The following is a 20,744-nucleotide window of genomic DNA, read 5'->3' on the forward strand; positions in this document are numbered from 1 at the left end:
GCAACTTTTAGAAATGGAACGCAGCCTAAACCGTTCCCAGCCACACCGCAGCAGGGAAAATTAGGGAAGCAGCGCAGATAAATGCTTGCAAGCAGGGAAACGCATATATGTAAAACATTTTTTTAAAATGTTTAGGCTTGAATGTTAACGCAAATTACATTTTTTATGCAACCGGCTGCTGCAGGCCGCCACGGATGTATTTTCTCTGCTTTCTGAAGAGACGAAGGAATGAAGAAGATCGAGATGCAACAATAACCAAGCTTGGCATTGGGCATCTTGAAAAAACCCAACAATAATAATAATAATAATAATAATAATAATAAAACCTTTTTTTTTTAAACTTTCCTAAAGTGTCAGGACAATGGGCCACCCTCCTCTTGAGTTTAGTGACTGCTATCTTGACAGTCCTGATTTTAGAGAGACGCTCAAGTGTTATGAGGTAGAACTTGAAAGAACCAGCAAGTTTCTCAAGGATGTGATCAAAGATGGCAACAGTGTGATCACTGCAATCAAAGGTAAGCACCGTCCAAACACCCGTCCTGCACGTATCAAGTATACACATCTGATGGAATTATGGAAAGAAAAACCGATGATCACGTTTGACAGAGACTGCCACCAGTTGGGCTATTTCAAGGTTCCAGGAATTATCCTACATGTGTAGTGTACCAAATGCGTAGTGTACTAAATATGCTGTACTAGTACAGTACAAATTTAGTATACTACACATGTAGTATAGCACACATTTCGTCTAGTACAGTACACATTTAGTATAGTAGACATTTAGTCTAGCACATTTAGTACAATACACATTAAGTATAGTGAATTTAGTACCTACACATTCAGCACAGTATACATTTAGTAAAATACACATTTTATAGTTCATTTAGTACAGTACACATTTAGGTTTTTTTTTTTTTTTGTTTGTTTAAACCTGTGCTGTCAGCATGCTGGGCATACAACACAGTATGCCATTGCATCTAGGAGTTAGTCTGCAAGTGGAGTTCAAGTTCTCAACCTGCAATGCAACTCTTTATTAATTCTTAAATCATCAAGAACTGCTGCAATAACTCTGTCCTGTGGACGACCTGTAGAATGACAAGAGCACAGTTTTTGGTTATAGAGAACCACCACCAACCCCCCTCTTTGGAGAACTTTTTATCATGTTTGAGTCTATAAACAACTGATCACTACTCCAAGAGGTCCAGGAAAACTGGAACTCCAACTGGTCGCATGGCCTCTTCCTGTCATAATTATGTCAGAAAATGAGGGAGGAAAGGAGAGGAATGCAACCAGGAGGGTGCTGGGGTGCACTTAAAGCGTGTGCGTGCGTGCGTGCGTGTGTGTGTGTGAAAGATGTCCACCAGTGAGTGTACATGACTTATCCCCATTGGTACTGGTGTAGAAGCTATTATGTCGCGGTGCCTCTAACCAGCGGAAGGGGCCCCGAAGGCCCCCCGAACTCCATAGCCCCGTGGACACCCCTCAGCTGCAGGAAATCCCCGGGTACCCTGCCCTGCGGCCACAGAAGACCTCCGGGCCCCCAGAGAAGCCAGAGGGCCGTGGAACAACCCCCACACCCAGCCTCGAGGAGCATGACCCAGTCCCAGCGAGCACGAGGATACCGCGCACGCCAGGGGCGCACACATACAACCAACCCCCGGGTGCAAGCACAAGACGCAGCTGCCGGCACAGAACCCGGGCCACAGGTGCAAGGCACGGACCGCGGGCCCGGATCATGGCCCCACGGTGACAGACCGACACCCCGCCCTAGCCGCCCACCCCACGGGCGCGGCGGCAGGACCCCCACGGCCACTCACGCCCCGCACAAGGGGGAGGCCCGCCCCCCGCCAGCGACTGGCCACCCTGGGGAAACCCCCCCACCCCCCAGTGCTCAATGTGGGCTGTTGGTAATTGCAGTTAAAATTGCGGGGTTGGAGGTACGAGTCCTTAAGGCAAGTCGAACCCGAATCACTCGCACCCCTCCTGAGAGCGGACATCCTTGTCTTGTGCCGCGTTGTATAGTGAAACGCTGTGAAGTGTAACCATTGGTGATGAAAGAAGCAGATGGAGAGTTGTAGAGGATTCTGATCCATTGAATGAGGGACTCTCCAAAGCTGACATTGTTGAAGATTGAAAAGAGATATGTCCAACCAACTCTGTCAAATGCTTTTTCAGCATCCAAGGAGGCAATAATAGTATTAAAGTTGTTCCTTTGAGATATGCTGATCAGACTGAATAAATGACGCATATTGCTGGATGAGTGTCTGCCTTTCACAAAGCCTGTTTGATCTGGGTGACTTATTAATAGAATTATTTTTTCAATTCTGTTGGTTAGTGTTTTACTTATAATCTTAAGGTCGCAATTCATAAGGCTTATGGGTCTGTAACTGGAGGTGAGGGTTGGGTCCTTTTTGGGTTTGAGCAAAACTAAAACGAGAGCAGTATTCATGGGCGGAGGCATGGTGGAGGTTGACTTGACCTCTGTAACTATTCTGATGAATAATGGGGAGATACAGTGGGGCAAAAAAGTATTTAGTCAGCCACCAATTGTGCAAGTTCTCCCACTTTAAAAATATGAGAGAGGCCTGTAATTTTCATCATAGGTAGCCCTAGCTCAAACAATACAAGGTGTGTCATGTAGGAAGAGCGGACTATGTGATTGTTCATAAAACTGGTTGGTCATAGAAAAACAGCTGTCACATACAGTGGGGCAAAAAAGTATTTAGACAGCCACCAATTGTATTGTAAGTTCTCCCACTAAAAAAGATGAGAGAGGCCTGTAATTTTCATCATAGGTACACTTTGACTATGAGAGACAGAATGGGGGGAAAGAATCCAGGAAATCACATTGTAGGATTTGTAATGAATTAATTGGTAAATTCCTCGGTAAAATAAGTATTTGGTCACCTACAAACAAGCAAGATTTCTGGCTTTCACAGACCTGTAACTTTTTCTTTAAGAGGCTCCTCTGTCCTCCACTCGTTACCTGTATTAATGGCACCTGTTTGAACTCATTATCAGTATAAAAGACACCTGTCAAACAGTCACACTCCAAACTCCACTATGGCCAAGACCAAAGAGCTGTCAAAGGACACCAGAAACAAAATTGTAGACCTGCACCAGGCTGGGAAGACTGAATCTGCAATAGGTAAGCAGCTTGTTGTGAAGAAATCAACTGTGGGAGCAATTATTAGAAAATGGAAGACATACAAGACCACTGATAATCTCCCTCGATCTGGGGCTCCACGCAAGGTCTCACCCCGTGGGGTCCAAATGATCACAAGAACGGTGAGCAAACATCCCAGAACCACACGGGGGGACCTAGTGAATGACCTGCAGAGAGCTGGGACCAAAGTAACAAAGGCTACCATCAGTAACACACTACGCCGCCAGGGACTCAAATCCTGCAGTGCCAGACGTGTCCCCCTGCTTAAGCCAGTACATGTCCAGGCCCGTCTGAAGTTTGCTAGAGAGCATTTGGATGATCCAGAAGAGTATTGGGAGAATGTCATATGGTCAGATGAAACCAAAATAGAACTTTTTGGTAAAAACTCAACTTGTCGTGTTTGGAGGAGAAAGAAAGCTGAGTTGCATCCAAAGAACACCATACCTACTGTGAAGCATGGGGGTGGAAACATCATGCTTTGGGGCTGTTTTTCTGCAAAGGTACCAGGACGACTGATCCGTGTAAAGGAAAGAATGAATGGAGCCATGTATCGTGAGATATTGAGTGAAAACCTCCTTCCATCAGCAAGGGCATTGAAGATGAAACGTGGCTGGGTCTTTCAGCATGACAATGATCCCAAACACACCGCCCGGGCAACGAAGGAGTGGCTTCGTAAGAAGCATTTCAAGGTCCTGGAGTGGCCTAGCCAGTCTCCAGATCTCAACCCCATAGAAAATCTTTGGAGGGAGTTGAAAGTCCGTGTTGCCCAGCGACAGCCCCAAAACATCACTGCTCTAGAGGAGATCTTCATGGAGGAATGGGCCAAAATACCAGCAACAGTATTTGAAAACCTTGTGAAGACTTACAGAAAACGTTTGACCTCTGTCATTGCAAACAAAGGGTATATAACAAAGTATTGAGATGAACTTTTGTTATTGACCAAATACTTATTTTCCACCATAATTTGCTAATAAATTCTTTAAAAATCAGACAACGTGATTTTCTGGATTTTATTTTTCTCATTTTGTCTCTCATAGTTGAGGTATACCTATGATGCAAATAACAGGCCTCTCTCATCTTTTTAAGTGGGAGAACTTGCACAATTGGTGGCTGACTGAATACTTTTTTGCCCCACTGTAAGTGGCCAGAAGTGTTTATAAAATTCCACTGGGTAGCCATCTGATCCAGGTGATTTATTGTTGGGCAAAGAGAAGAGCACTTTCCTGAGTTCTTCAAGAGTAAGTGGTTGATCTAAGGTGGTAGCCTGCGCCGTCCAAAGTTTAGGAAGGTCAATATCATCAAGGAATGAATGAATGTTTCATATGTTATTGATGTCTTGTTGTTGTTATTCTACCGTGTAAATCTTTGATGGCTGTAATAAGTGATTTTTCTCTATCACGTTTGAATTGTTTGGCAAGAAAGTTACCTGATTTGTCATTGAATTCAAAATAATTTGCCCGTTTGTTGCATAAGGAATTGTGTGTTTTGATAGACGATAGTTTCAAGTTGAGATGTAATTGTCCTGATCTCATTTCGGATTTGCTCAGAAGATGAGTGGGCTTGTTGGGAGTGCAATTCCTTTAGTCGCTGTTCGAGTTTATTTTGGCATTCTTGTCCTTTCTTTTTCTTGTGAGTGGAGAATGAAATAATACTACCTCTTAGAACTGCATTAGCTGTTTCCCAAAGTAAGGATGGTGATATTTCTGGGGAGTCAGTTCAATGAAGGAAGTCCATTCTCTTGAAAAGAAATGGTTAAATTCTTTATCTGTCAAAAGTGAGGTGTTAAACCGCCACCTGCCGGGAGGGTTCCGGTTTGTTTCATTTATCAGGTTGAAACTAATCGGCCCGTGATCGGAAATTACAATAGGGTGGATTTCTGGATTAGTGATTTTGGACAGTGCGGAGTTACTTGTCAAGAAAAGGAGAAACTTCCAGAGTTCCAGAGAAACTTTTGTGGGGTGGTGAATAATATGTGTATTCTCTACAATGTGGGTTATTTAATCGCCAACAATCCCCAAGAGCACTCATATTGTTTTATAGTGTCCGAACGCCAGGATTTGGGAATATTTCTGGCTTACCTGGCTTACCCCATACCCTGATGTAACAGCCTGGAAGTAGCATAACAACATAAAGTCCCTACTGTACCTTTTTTCCTTAAGATGTGTGTGCATGCATATTTAGAAAATAATTAACCTAAAAATTGTAATAGACATTGTAATTAACAAGCATATCGACACAGTGACTCATTGATGTATGACTCTGCAGGTTTATCGTCAAAGCTCTGACGGTAGTATTATTATTTTTTTACAGGTTACTCAGTGGCCGTGCAGAAATTCTCCCAGACCCTCAGCATGTTCCAGTTTGATTTCATTGGGGACTCTCTAACAGACGACGAGATAAACATCGGTAAGACCACACACACACACACACACACACACACACACACACACACTTGCTTGCCCATTCAAACATTCAATTATGAGGTAAGATAACTGGGGTTAGGGTTGATGATATTGCTTTTTTTAATATCAAAAACTAATCCTTAATCCAGTATTTTAAATGTGGAATGCCAAATGCGAAAAAATAAACACGCAAAAAAGCAGAAATAAAGGTAGATATGTGTGAATATTTACTGATACTCCTTTACGCATTATGGGTACAGCATCGTAATGTAAGAAAACCAATTGAAATAGTTTTAACTATTTAATCAGGTTTAACTACTTTAAGTATTTAATTTAACGTAAATTGCCTGTCCTACATAATGAATTTCCATTTGATCTGGTATTCACAGGCATCCTGAGTGATGGGATTGTAATTGGAGCCAAAATGATTGAAATAAATATGTTTTATATCTGTTCAAGATTGAATGAACTGAGCAAGCCTTGATCACAGACTAATTTCAATATGATTTATTATATGTATATATTGTAAGTTCCTAGCCTATCCGGTGTATGTTTTTGTTTTGGGAAAGGATGTCTGATCAGAAGCACCTTCACATAGATGCAGAGTGTGTGTGAATATTTCAGACATTATATTTGTCTCTTTTCCTCATTAGCCCAGTCCTTCCAAGAGTTTGCTGGGCTCCTCCAGGAAATCGAGGACGACAGGATGATGCTGGTAAATTTTCGACATCCTCTCCACTCACTCAGCAGTTTCCGTCTCATCGCTGCTTCTTAAGATATGAAGCAAAACATAAGTATAAGGCGTGTCCTGGTGGCTCAACCAGATAAGCACGTACCATATAGGCAAAATGTTTGCAGCGACCTGGGAGCGAATCCAGCCTGCAGTTATTTGCTGCGTGTCTCTCTCTATGCCCAATTTCCTGTCTCGCTCCACTGTTATCTCCAATAAATAAAAAAACGTGTAAAATGTAAAATAAACCCCCAAAAAAACCTGAACTTCAGACTGTTCTAGCTGCTCTAATCAATGCTTCTTCTAACCTTCTTGCTTATAAAATGCACGTTACTAATGCTTGTTTCTCAAATATCTCTTGTGTGTAAATATCTTATGAAAGCAACAACAGTCACCCCCAAAATATCCTCAACAATATTGTGGTATTTAGTGTATATATATCAAGAAACTGCACACATACCGATGGCAGCGCATGATTTCGGTCCCACACTTAACTCATATCACTGAAACAAATCACATGGTATCTTCAAAATTAGGGATCTCTCTTCTATTCGATATTGAAAAATTATGTATTTTCATCGGAACTGCCAGTACATGAGAGTGGAAACACTCGTTCTCATACTTGTGCTCAGAAACTAACGTGGTATCGGTTCATGGCCCCAAAGTTGCCTCCATACGGTGTATTTTATCCACCGTATGATCCTTTCTTAGCGGCGCATTATTTGTTGAGTCCGCAGCAGTCATTCCTGCTCTACTCAGTTTTCTGGACGCTGTCAGACCAGAGAGAAAAGAGTGCTCTCTGATCCAGATGAGCTTTTTATTCCACTGATAAATTAAATTAATTCCCAACCCATTTCACCTATAATCACATCACCAAGTATTCCAGGTAATCCAAAATAGAGATTTTTTTTTTTTTACGGAGTGTTGCAAGTGTACAATATGTGTTTTAATGCTCACTTTCATGTTTCCCTGTTAAGGTTCAAAATGCCTCGGATCTGCTCATCAAACCATTAGAGAAGTTCCGCAAGGAGCAAATAGGAGTAACAAAAGTGAGTTATTATTATTCATTCATTCAAAGTGGAAAACATTATTTCAGTTTTTGCAAGGATTAGACTTATTAGCTTATTTTATTTTGGTTTATTTACTGTTGCGTCTCAGCCACGGAGCTCTGCACTGCAGTGACAAATTTTTGACGTATTTTTGTAAATACAGTGGGGCAAAAAAGTATTTAGTCAGCCACCAATTGTGCAAGTTCTCCAACTTAAAAAGATGAGAGAGGCCTGTTATTTGCATCATAGGTATACCTCAACTATGAGAGACAAAATGAGAAAAAAATCACTGTCTGATTTTTAAAGAATTTATTTGCAAATTATGGTGGAAAATAAGTATTTGGTCAATAACAAAAGTTCATCTTAATACTTTGTTATATACCCTTTGTTTGCAATGACAGAGGTCAAACGTTTTCTGTCATTCTTCACAAGGTTTTCACACACTGTTGCTGGTATTTTGGCCCATTCCTCCATGCAGATCTCCTCTAGAGCAGTGATGTTTTGGGGCTGTCGCTGGGCAACACAGACTTTCAACTCCCTCCAAAGATTTTCTATGGGGTTGAGATCTGGATACTGGCTAGGCCACTCCAGGACCTTGAAATGCTTCTTACGAAGCCACTCCTTCGTTGCTCGGGCGGTGTGTTTGGGATCATTGTCATGCTGAAAGACCCAGCCACGTTTCATCTTCAATGCCCTTGCTGATGGAAGGAGGTTTTCACTCAAAATCTCACGATACATGGCCCCATTCATTCTTTCCTTTACACGGATCAGTCGTCCTGGTCCCTTTGCAGAAAAACAGCCCCAAAGCATGATGTTTCCACCCCCATGCTTCACAGTATTCTTTGGTGTTCTTTGGATGCAACTCAGCTTTCTTTCTCCTCCAAACACGGCAAGTTGAGTTTTTACCAAAAAGTTCTATTTTGGTTTCATCTGACCATATGACATTCTCCCAATCCTCTTCTGGATCATCCAAATGCTCTCTAGCAAACTTCAGACGGGCCTGGACATGTACTGGCAGCAGGAGGACACGTCTGGCACTGCAGGATTTGAGTCCCTGGCGGCGTAGTGTGTTACTGATGGTAGCCTTTGTTACTTTGGTCCCAGCTCTCTGCAGGTCATTCACTAGGTCCCCCCCGTGTGGTTCTGGGATGTTTGCTCACCGTTCTTGTGATCATTTTGACCCCACGGGGTGAGATGTTGCGTGGAGCCCCAGATCGAGGGAGATTATCAGTGGTCTTGTATGTCTTCCATTTTCTAATAATTGCTCCCACAGTTGATTTCTTCACAACAAGCTGCTTACCTATTGCAGATTCAGTCTTCCCAGCCTGGTGCAGGTCTACAATTTTGTTTCTGGTGTCCTTTGACAGCTCTTTGGTCTTGGCCATAGTGGAGTTTGGAGTGTGACTGTTTGAGGTTGTGGACAGGTGTCTTTTATACTGATAAGGAGTTCAAACAGGTGCCATTAATACAGGTAAGGAGTGGAGGACAGAGGAGCCTCTTAAAGAAAAAGTTACAGGTCTGTGAAAGCCAGAAATCTAGCTTGTTTGTAGGTGACCAAATACTTATTTTACCGAGGAATTTACCAATTAATTCATTACAAATCCTACAATGTGATTTCCTGGATTCTTTCCCCCCATTCTGTCTCTCATAGTCAAAGGCCTCTCTCATCTTTTTTAGTGGGAGAACTTATACAATTGGTGGCTGACTAAATACTTTTTTGCCCCACTGTATGTGACAGCTGTTTTTCTATGACCAACCAGTTTTATGAACAATCACATGCTCCGCTCTTCCTACATGACACACCTCGTATTGTTTGAGCGCCTATCTGCTGACAGAACACATGTAGTTATGTAAGTAAGGAAGTGAAGCTTTATGTGTGTAGTAGTATTTATAACACTGTTACAAAAAAAGAGTTGCAGAAAATGCAAACGCATTTTGCAGCATAATGCTGTATTATACTGTGTTATTTACCAGTTATATACTGTTATATATTGTATTATACAGCAGTACTTAAATTAACAAAGGGGTTTGAATGGATATCTGATTTGGCTTGGTTTAAATGGCAAAAAGAGTTCAGATACAATAAGATAATATAGGGTAAGATAACTATTCCCAGAGGGGAAATTCAGGCATTACAGCAGCAGAAGTTGGCAGAATAGTATAGTATAGAATAGTATATAATATAGTATGTAATAGTATAGAATGCAAGTAAAAAAAAAAAAAAAAAGGGAAGACAACTGTGGCCAGTTGCCAAGCTACTGTGTTATATACTGTGTTATATAACGTTATATACTTTTATATACTGTGTTATGTAGCATTACATACTATTATATAATGTGTTATATAACGTTATATACGTCATATACTGTTACATACTGTGTTATATAGCGTTATATAATGCAGATACTGTTATAGTCTGTTATATACTGTATTATGTAGTGTTATATACTGCATATACTGTTTTATACTGTTATACACTGTTATATAACCTTATATCCAGTTATATACTGTGTTATATAGCATTATATACTGCATATACTGTTATACACTGTTATATACTTTGTTAGATAGTGTAATATACTGTTATCTAGTGTTATATAGCGTTATATAATGCAGATACTGTTATGTACCATTTTATACTGTTATATACTGTGTTATGTAGCCTTATATACTGTTATATAATGTGTTATATAGCCTTATATACTGTTATATACCTTGTTTTATAGCGTTATATACTTCATATACTGTTATATACTGTTATAAAGCATTATATAATACAGATACTGTTATATACTGTTATATACCTTGTTTTATAGCGTTATATACTGCATATACTGTTATATACTGTTATAAAGCATTATATAATACAGATACTGTTATATACTGTTATATACCTTGTTTTATAGCGTTATATACTGCATATACTGTTATATACTGTTATAAAGCATTATATAATACAGATACTGTTATATACTGTTATATACCTTGTTTTATAGCGTTATATACTGCATATACTGTTATATACTGTTATAAAGCATTATATAATACAGATACTGTTATATACTGTTATATACCTTGTTTTATAGCGTTATATACTGCATATACTGTTATATACTGTTATAAAGCATTATATAATACAGATACTGTTATATACTGTTATATACCTTGTTTTATAGCGTTATATACTGCATATACTGTTATATACTGTTATAAAGCATTATATAATACAGATACTGTTATATACTGTTATATACCTTGTTTTATAGCGTTATATACTGCATATACTGTTATATACTGTTATAAAGCATTATATAATACAGATACTGTTAAATACTGTTATATACATTACATTTCATTTAGCAGACGCTTTTATCCAAAGCGACTTACAATTGTTCAAACACCGACGGACGCAGCCATCAGGAGCAATTAGGGGTTAAGTGTCTTGCTCAAGGACACTACAGCATGCTAGCAGGAGGAGCCTGGGATCAAACCAGCAACCTTTGGATCACTAGACCACCAGCTCTACCTCCTGAGCTACCATCCCCACCATTACTGTTATGTAGCATTATATACTGCATTAATGTTATATACTGTGTTATGTAGCATTATATACTGCATTAATGTTATATACTGTGTTATGTAGCATTATATACTGTTATATAATGTGTTACATAGCGTTATATACAGCATATACTGTTATATATTGTATTATACAGCAGTACTTAAATTAACAAAGGGGTTTGACTGGATCTCTGATTTGGTTTGGTTTAAATGGCAAAAAGAGTTCAGATACAATAAGATAATATAGGGTAAGATAACAATTCCCAGAGGGGAAATTCAGGCATTACAGCAGCAGAAGTTGGCAGAATAGTGCAAGTAAAAAATATACTATTATATACTGTGTTATATAGCCTTATTTACTGTTATATACTGTTAAATACTGTTATGTAGCGTTATTTACTGTTATACACTCTTATATACTTTGTTATATAGCGTAATATACTGTTATATAGTGTTATATAGCGTTATATACTACATATACTGTTATATAGCGTTATGTAATGCAGATACTGTTATATACTGTTATGTACCGTTATATACTGTTATATACTGTGTTTTATAGCGTTATATACTGCATATACTGTTATATACTGTGTTATATAGCATTATATAATACAGATACTGTTAAATACTGTTATGTACTGTTATATACTGTTATATACTGTTATGTAGCGTTATATACTGCATTTACTGTTATATACTGTGTTATATAGCGTAATATTCTGTTATATAGCGTTATATACTACATATACTGTTATATACTGTGTTATGTAGCGTTATATACTGCATTTACTGTTATATACTGTGTTATATACCTTAATATTCTGTTATATAGTGTTATATAGCGTTATATACTACATATACTGTTATATACTGTTATATAGAATTATATACTGCGTATAATGTTATTTACTGTGTTATATACTGTATTATACTGTTATATTTTATACAGTATAACACAGTATAAACACTGCTAAATAACACATAACGCATAATTCTGTGTCATTTACAAGTTATATACTGTATTAAACTGTTATATACTGTATTATTTACCAGTTATATACTATTATATATTGTATTGTACAGCAGTGCTTTAATTAAAAAGTAAATAGAATGTATGTTCACATACATTCTACGACAGAAGTTAACAGGAAGTAGCGTTTAACTTCTAAGCCCAATATGAGTGGGTGGTGGCTACGCTTAAATTATGTTTAATAACTATACTGTGCACATAAATTGCATAGTAATGATATAATATGCAATGACGGCACAGTCAGTGTACAAAGATTAAAACATTTGTTGTAAAATAAAAGCACGTCAACAAACTATGTGTTATGTAATGTCACTGATTGAGCTCAAGGTCCACTGTTTGTTAGATAACCACTCTGACTTTCTTTTGTCTTGAATGACATCAAATTCACATTGATGCTACGGCAATATATCTATATTTCAAGGCTGTTTAAATATGACCCAGGAGTAATATAAATGCCGCAATATTTCATCTCGCCTCCAGGAGAAGAGGAAGAAGTTTGAGAAAGAGAGTGAGAAGTACTATTCTCAACTAGACAAGCACCTCAACCTCTCCGCCAAGAAGAAGGAGAGTCAGCTGCAAGAGGTGGGACTTGGTCGACACCAACACACCGCCCGCTTCAACTGCAAGTCCCTTTAATCATGTGTTAATATCCACTTTCTCTTTGACAGGCGGATGACGTCCTTGACAGGGAGCGCGTCAACTTCTACGAGCTGTCGGTGGAGTACGTTTACCAGATCCACCAGGTGCAGGACAGGAAGAAGTTTGATGTGGTGGAGCCTGTGAGTTCCCTCTAGCGATGGAATGGTCTACTTTTTTTTCATAGTCTGCTCTTGACAAATCCCCTATCCTGCAACTGCTCACTAGATACCTTAAATGAGTCTACGTGTTTGTTTGTTTTTTCAAGATGTTGCCTGCACCCCATATTTCCACAGTATGAGGACCCCACCTGCATCCTCACTCCAGTCTGCGCGCATCTGCCGCATATTAGAGATCATATGTAATCAGAAGGATTTCATATCTCTGAAAAAGGATCCAATAACTGTCACAAACATCCCACACGCACCCTTCTCTTGACTTCTCTCTCTCTCTCTCACTGTTCGCAAGAACTACTGCATATCAGACAAGAGGCTGTGTATAAAACTTCACTGTACTGTCTTTGTTTGTACCACCTGTTGCGTGTCACTTCATCTCACTCCTTGACTGTCGTAGGTCTTTTGCTAAATGCAGATTTCGATATCTTTTTTTATTTAGGAAAAATCAAATGGAAGTGCTATGTTAACACTTGGTTTGTTCCAATAGATAGTTGGAGAGATAGATGGATGGATAGATAGATACTTTATTAATCCCCGGAGGGAGATTGCAGTGTTACAGCAGCACACATTAAAACGATAGGCAATTGTTAGTAAATGGTTAATAAAATGGTAAGAATAAAAATAACCTCAAAAAATATGGAAATATACAATAAACCTAAAAATGAACATCTGAAAATTTCACAATATACATCAAAGCATAAACAAAATAAACAACAATCCTCTGTTTCAAAAATTCACATTCTGACAAAAGTTGGAAACTGCATGTTTGCGTAGATATACAGTGTATATAAAATCTGTACCTATACTCTGTTAGTTAACAAAACTCAAATTACAGCTACAGATGAGCTCTTGATACATCTAATGAAGCCAGAAACAACGGTGAGGTTTAACACCTTTTAACGCCGCTGGTTGGTACAATAAGAGCAGCCTTGTTTACGAGGAAAGTAGACATGAATGGACGTGTGTGTGTGTGTGTGTGTGTGTGTGTGTGTGTGTGTGTGTGTGTGTGTGTGTGTGTGTGTGTGTGTGCGTGTGCGATGAAAAGTGAGACTACGTAAGATGCACTTGAAAGACCCCTCAGAGTGGTACCACAAAGGGCTTTGGTATATAATTTGTGTGTATGTCTAAAAACTCCTGGTCAGCTCACTCAGAATCAGGCAGTTTATTTGGGACATATTGCCTTAAATTTAATATACTGTTTTGCTCTTTTCATCTGGTCTGGTCTGGTGGAACAGGTCCTGGCGTTTCTCCACAGCATCCTCACGCTCAACAACCTGACGGTGGACATGACTCAGGACTTCACGCCGTACAAACAGGAGCTGCAGCTCAGCCTGCAAAATGTATGTTTGTGTAACGAGGAGTACACGATTGCTGAGTGAGATTCAAGATGCTGAAATTGGACCTCCAAAAACGCCCTTGTCTGGATTCAATCCACAGACGAGGAACCACTATGAGAGCACGCGGGAGGAAATGGAGGAGCTGATGAAAAGAATGAGACACCCATCGCAGATTTGTAAATCACACGGCCCAGTAACGATGGAGGGATACCTGTATTGCCAGGAGAAATGTAAGTACAGGAACTGAGGTGAGGAATTATTTTTTACCGCAATCTAACTTCTTCTGCTGATACTTAGCATTTCTGTTGTCTCCAAAGGGGCCCTGGGCGTGTCGTGGGTCAAGTATTACTGTAAATACCACCAAGATAGCAGGCTGTTGATGATGGTACCTTGTGAACAGAAACCCACGACTAAACAGGTACTGGACTCAAACAAATACATTAACAGGCTGGCTATTGACAGACTTCTTAAGACTTCTAAAGGAATTGTCTTGAAACAACTTTCCTATTCTCCTTATTCTCTCAACATACATACTGTATACTGTCTTTCAAAAACTCCCTTAATCACCCCAATCGCTTACTAACTTATATGCATACGCGTCATGAATGCATACTTTATTTATTGTCTTTTTGTTTTTGTTTTCCCTCCAAGGGGCCTACAGAACTGACGCTTAAATCCTGCATCCGCCGGAAGACAGAATCCATAGACAAGCGCTTCTGCTTTGACGTGGAAACCACCGAGAGGTTAGCAAAAAAACCTAAGCTCCCAATAAAGGGGGAGGTGGGGGACTGAACGCCTGAACAGGTGGTCTGCGAGGACGGAGTGTGAGGGCAAACTGGATTCCAGCCCAAACAATGCCTTAGCAACGGGTACACACTGGAAACAGATGGCAAACTCTGTGATTTCAGTGGAAGGAACACAGTGAGCGTGTGTTTGTATGGGAGGGTCATGTCGTACAAAATGCTCTTCAAAGATGCACCAGCCTATGGCTGATATGTCATATTCAGTGTTTGTTGCGTAATTGTTTAATATCTCTGGAAGTGGTTACATTTTTATAAGGTATTTTAGAGGTTCAGGGAGTAAATGAATTATAAATCGAATGTTTCAAAGTTCTTCTCCAAGCTTCTTTACCAATAGTGTCAGAGACCTGCAACTTGCTTATTCTCTCCACCACGTTCTTTGGCAAGTGCACTTGCCCCGGTGCGGGGGAGTCGGCTGAATATCACTCAATAATCGCAAGGATTTCCACTTTAAGGAAAAGTCGTTCCTTTTACAATTAAGATAGATTTTTTTTACAAACAAAGGACACGGAGAACTATGAGATATGTAAAACTCTTGGTCAAGAGTAAGTTTAATTTGGCATTGTAGTTCTATGATCTTTGATGTAAAATCCTCAAAATAATAGTTGATTGCAGCATTTGCCACTTCATGACGCTTGGTTCTATTTCCATAGAAACACGCCAGTCACTTTCCAGGCTCTTTCAGAGGGAAACCGGAAGCTGTGGATGGGAGCCATGGATGGAAAGGAACCTGTGAGTGAATTTTTAATTCACTCACACTGACTCTGTGTGACTCTGTCACACTGACATACTATTTTTTTTTTTAAATTTACATCTGTTTTTCCCCTAACCGCACAACCTTCCTACCTACAGAAAATAAATATATTTCAAAGATATACCCTATCATGGATCCATTATCCTGATGACTGGATCTAGCTGGATGAAATTTAAAAAATATTTTTCTTTTTTTCACCCACTCTCTCACTACAAAAGATCCCTTTACAATAGTTTCCCAAAATTGCCTTTATGGCCTTATAAAATTGTTATTCCTATTCTCATTCCTATTCACATTCTTATTCTTATATGGTAGATGATATGATTATATGATATTAAATTTGAAGCAATCAATTTCTATTTTTGGCATATTAGAAGAGTTTTATGGCCATTCATGTTGTGTGCCTCACGTTTGTTTGTAAGAGTAAATCTTCAAACTTTAAAATATCTGAAGAAATATTCAAATTTTTGTGGTGGATCAGGGTATAATCTAACTTAACAAAAGGGTCTGTCACAACACAAAGCTTGTCGTAGAATAAGTGGTTTGATAAAAAATAACATTCAAACCAGGCTGCTTGGGTTCTAAGGGGTAAATAAAATCTGTCTCTCTGTGAAACTGAAGAATATTCAGTTTTCATTGGCTTATTCCTCATTCTGCTCAACCTCCCATCAGACTTCAATACTTAAAAAAGAAAACCTTCAGGTATTCTGTAACTTCCTCTTCATTGCCCTTCCATCTAAATGTTTTTGAGTTTTTTTCAAGTTTACATAGTTTTAACTTGACGAAACCTCAACCTTGTAAATAGGTCAAATTATTGGAAGCATTTTGGCTCTTCAATACAGTCACACGCATGTTCCAAGAGAGAGAAACCCACTTTTCCCAATTGTTGTATGTATTTAAATTTTTGTAAATATTTCTTAATTTTGTTTTTCTTTGTTTGAGACACTTCAACTTGTTTGCTACTATTTACCTTGCACTGATGAGAATTGGCACAAAGAGAAATAAGCATTTCATTGTTAACGGGACACTTATGATACTGTAAAATTGTTTCATTTGAAAAATGAGACATGATCCAAAAATACTGCTGGACATAATACTAGTCTGCTGAAGGCTTCCCTCTCTGTTTTATATTTATAAGGGTTTCAGTATGAAATGACAATCAAAGGCTTTCTATCTTTTTGGAAACATCTTTTTTCTTCTCTAAACAATTGTATTAACTGTCTAAACCTAGCCCATTTAAACCTTTAGGAAGAATTAACCTCATCATATACTGTATTTGTGCTTTCCTGCAGAGCTGAACTCTTCAAGATGACATCAAATTGATGAATACATTCTGTGATTTTCAACATGTTTTTTTTAACAAGTTATTTTTTTATTTTCAATTATGTTTTTTTCAGATCTATCATTCCCCGATTCACAAGCAAGCAGAAAGTAAGTTGGTTAACTTAAACCTTAAAGTCCCCATTTGGATTGTTTTTCTGCTGCTTCTTCAACGAACTACAGGATTTATTTGTGTTTATTGATAAATATTTGCTGTTCTTAACAAATCAGCCCAACTGATTTTTGCTTCTTTTCTTTTTTCCACTGTGTTAGTGGAACTGAATGAAGTTGGATTCAAGTTTGTACGAAAGTGCATCAACTTTATTGAAACAAAAGGTAAAGGTCAAACCCATATATTATTATTATTATTTTTATTATTATTGTAACCCTTTACCATACACTTGTTGAAATTAATTATTACTGTACTAAGGATTATAACTACACAATAATAATAAACTGTTCTGCATGGGAAGCAATTATGAAAGAGACGTTGCAGTAAGTAGTAAACATCTCTCGGGTAAATATGACCTCGCTGTGGCAATTGAATATGGGGCAAGAGAATACTTCTGATTAGGAAACCCATGCATGAATGAAGTCACACCACACCAGGATCTCTAGTTTTGTGGTAAATATATTGACAAATTTAGGTTTAGAACAACAGTAGTAGGCCACAAAAAACCTACAATAGGCAGGCATAATAAACCTCCTTTGAAGTTAATAAAACCATAAACAAAATATAAAACCCAGGTAACCCAGTAGGTGGACTCGAGGCAGCTTGGCAGCCGTAGGAAAGGGAACCGTGCTGTTGTCCGCAGCCGGTGCTTGACCACACCCCTTTGTCGGCCACAGAAACCTTGAACTGAATCAGTGTATATGGATGTGTCGGTGTGGATCCAATCCATGACAAATGTCATAAACAGCACACAAACACACATGACGAATCTTCCTTCCTCCTCACACAACGAATCTTCCTTCCTCCGGCTTCCTCCGAGCTTATTTTCACTTTAAACATCTAGCTTTAAACATCTGCTATTTCATAATGCATTCAATTACACATTTTCTACAATGAATTTATAAAGGTTTCAGTTTTGCGCAGAGAAAAATAAATAAATAAATAAAAAAGGAGATAAATCAATTGAGGCAAACCCCAATAACCCACCCCAAAAAGAGAAACATGAATAAACACAAAAATTGCTCTTGTATAAAACTTCATTGTTAATATGTGACCCAACGCAGCAAAACCCGCATTGCATAGGGCTGGTGGAAAACAAATGTCAATTTATTCTGAAAACATTAAAGGAGCAATGCACTCAAAAGCAAAATGGTTATAACATAAACCCAATAGCAAATGTTGCATAATACAAATAAAATACATGGTAATAAACCAGGGTATTACGTTATAATTATGATTATTGTTATTAATATTAATAACAATAATAATAATAATTGATAATAATAATAATAATTATTAGAATAATATGTAATACAAATGTATAGCGCATTTCAAAATGCTCAAAAAACATATTTTATTTATTAAAGACATCAAAATCACATAATAAATAAAACAACAATGCACAAATCAAAAATGACAGCAAGAAAGAAATTCTAAAACATTGTAATAAAAAGAAAACAGAAATCAAAAAAGGACTTACTTGGCCTTAAGGGGGCATAGTTGAGTTGTGATAAATTTGGCATTGAGACCATACTTCATTCTTTCTAACAGTAAGATGCTCTGTGTCATCTGCTTGTGATTTAAGTTGCATCTGTAAGTAGCACATTTATCCCAAAAGAATTCCCAAGCTTTAAAAAAAGAGTGTAAAAGAAGAAGTAATAACAGAATTATTTACCATCATATCATCCAAGTTTGATTTAAAAGATAAATCTTATATTTTTCTCAGGATTTAATTTTTAAACATCCAAAGACATTCACAATCCCCTGTCTGTTTTGGGTCGGCTCTTATACTGAGAAGGGTCCTGTAATAAATTTCCATTCCTCCCCCCGTCTCTCTCCCCTTCCCAGGACTCACACAAGAGGGAGTATACAGAACCGTGGGCAGCAACATCCAAGTGCAGAAGCTTTTAAACGCCTTCTTTGGTAAGAAAATTACCCCGTCAGCATCGAGTTCCCTTGTCCGTTGACTGTCTGCAGAGGCCTTGTTTTCTTTTGTCTTCTTCCTACTCTACTCTATATCTGAAAGGCAAAATATGCAAATACTCTCAGATGGTTTGAAATGGTTTTAGGAATTCCCTTTAATAACTTATAACTGTCGTACCTGATTACACCTGACCTTTGATATCTTGCCGTCTTCAAATACAGCGGCTTTTAAACACACCTCTTGTTTGCACAGATAATTGCTTCAATTAGCTAAACCCAAGCATAATAAAAAGCAACGTTCAACACACTGCTTCTTACTAACTATTTTCTTTCCTTTGTTTTTTCTTTTGTCCGTTTAATTAAAGATCCAATGTGTCCGGGCAACATGGATTTTCAGGGCAGCGACTGGGACATTAAAACCATCACCAGCTCCTTGAAGTTCTACCTGAGGTGTGTTGTCTTTAACTATTAAAAAACAGTTATTAATATCTAGGACAATTGGAAACCATTTCCCCATTATGCTAAAGTATAAGGCAAGGCACCCTTATTTTTGTTGCTCATTTATACCAGGTTCCATGTAAAGTGCAAAAATAACACAAAAGTAGATGGAGCTGTTAACGGGAAACTAAGGTGTTGCGCATCTTTTAGCAGTGAGCTGAGCGTTTTGGCAGTCGCCTTTACTGTCAAGTAGAAAGCAGTAAAATTCTGTCCCCCCTGAAGACAGACACTATGAGGTTCATCTTTTGTGGCCTGGAGTGGAAGATGCGTCAGTTCATGAGAGATGTTCCACCGGCCGTGGAAGAATTAAGTATCACTCATTTGGTTCCTGCCTTACTGCATCCAGATCACCATCTCTAGTGTGATTGTTTAAAAAAAATAACAACCATAACTTTATATCTTTTATTGAAACTTTTAATGATTTAACATTTGGTCCGCTCTGACTAGGGGCGGAAAACCCCAGCTGCACAAAAGTTGAGCTTATTTTCACTTTAAACATCTAGCTTTAAACATCTGCTATTTCATAATGCATTCAATTACACATTTTCTACAATGAATTTATAAAGGTTTCAGTTTTGCGCAGAGAAAAATAAATAAATAAATAAAAAAGGAGCTGAATCAATTGAGGCAAACCCCAATAACCCATCCCAAAAAGAGAAACATGAATAAACACAAAAATCTTTCTAAAATTGCTAGGAGCAGCCAAATAAGTTGAAAAAACCTCTCTGGAAGGAAAATTCGATTTTTCCAGATTCGTTCCTTTGTGTTTTTTTTATCTCTCAACGTATTTTCAAAACCGAGTTTGATTTATAAATAGTAGAAAAATGTTAAACTGTGGAGTTAGTTATTCCCGTTAGATTACATGGGGAAACACAGTTCACTTACCAAGACGCTGAATAGCGCTGAACAACGCTGATGGGTCGTTTCCTTTAAAGCGACCCAGGTGAAGATCATTCCTCCATATTCCATGTGATGTGAAGTCACAATGTGAAACCGTTTTTATAGAGTTTAAGTTAAATTGTACTACTTTTACACACACACAGAGACATTATAAAGGCATGTAAAGGAAGTTTTGTGTTGGAGTTTGTGTTACTGTAAATCTTGACACAAACATTTTAATTTTTTCTCCAAATTTATATCGGCCCCAAATATGTCTTACCGGGCTCCTTGATCACAAATAATCGGTA

At 38.2% G+C, this 20,744-nt stretch overlaps 1 protein-coding gene across 1 annotated transcript in view; it reads left to right on the forward strand.

The window, feature by feature from the left end:
* ophn1 (oligophrenin 1) overlaps positions 1 to 20,744 on the forward strand; it is a 39,230-nt gene that overhangs the window by 73 nt on the left and 18,413 nt on the right. Inside the window, exons 1-15 of the mRNA XM_080013307.1 lie at positions 1 to 515; positions 5,477 to 5,572; positions 6,222 to 6,283; positions 7,276 to 7,347; positions 12,422 to 12,523; positions 12,610 to 12,720; positions 13,989 to 14,093; positions 14,191 to 14,320; positions 14,408 to 14,508; positions 14,742 to 14,833; positions 15,544 to 15,622; positions 17,042 to 17,075; positions 17,238 to 17,300; positions 18,985 to 19,059; positions 19,425 to 19,509. The exon at positions 1 to 515 is cut by the window's left edge and continues 73 nt beyond it. Of these exons, the coding sequence (XP_079869433.1) occupies positions 362 to 515; positions 5,477 to 5,572; positions 6,222 to 6,283; positions 7,276 to 7,347; positions 12,422 to 12,523; positions 12,610 to 12,720; positions 13,989 to 14,093; positions 14,191 to 14,320; positions 14,408 to 14,508; positions 14,742 to 14,833; positions 15,544 to 15,622; positions 17,042 to 17,075; positions 17,238 to 17,300; positions 18,985 to 19,059; positions 19,425 to 19,509 (1,361 nt within the window). The 5' untranslated portion in view covers positions 1 to 361. The remainder of the gene's footprint in view (positions 516 to 5,476; positions 5,573 to 6,221; positions 6,284 to 7,275; positions 7,348 to 12,421; positions 12,524 to 12,609; positions 12,721 to 13,988; positions 14,094 to 14,190; positions 14,321 to 14,407; positions 14,509 to 14,741; positions 14,834 to 15,543; positions 15,623 to 17,041; positions 17,076 to 17,237; positions 17,301 to 18,984; positions 19,060 to 19,424; positions 19,510 to 20,744) is intronic.

Source organism: Zeus faber (assembly GCF_960531495.2).
Source record: "Zeus faber genome assembly, chromosome: 14".
NCBI lineage: Eukaryota > Metazoa > Chordata > Actinopteri > Zeiformes > Zeidae > Zeus > Zeus faber.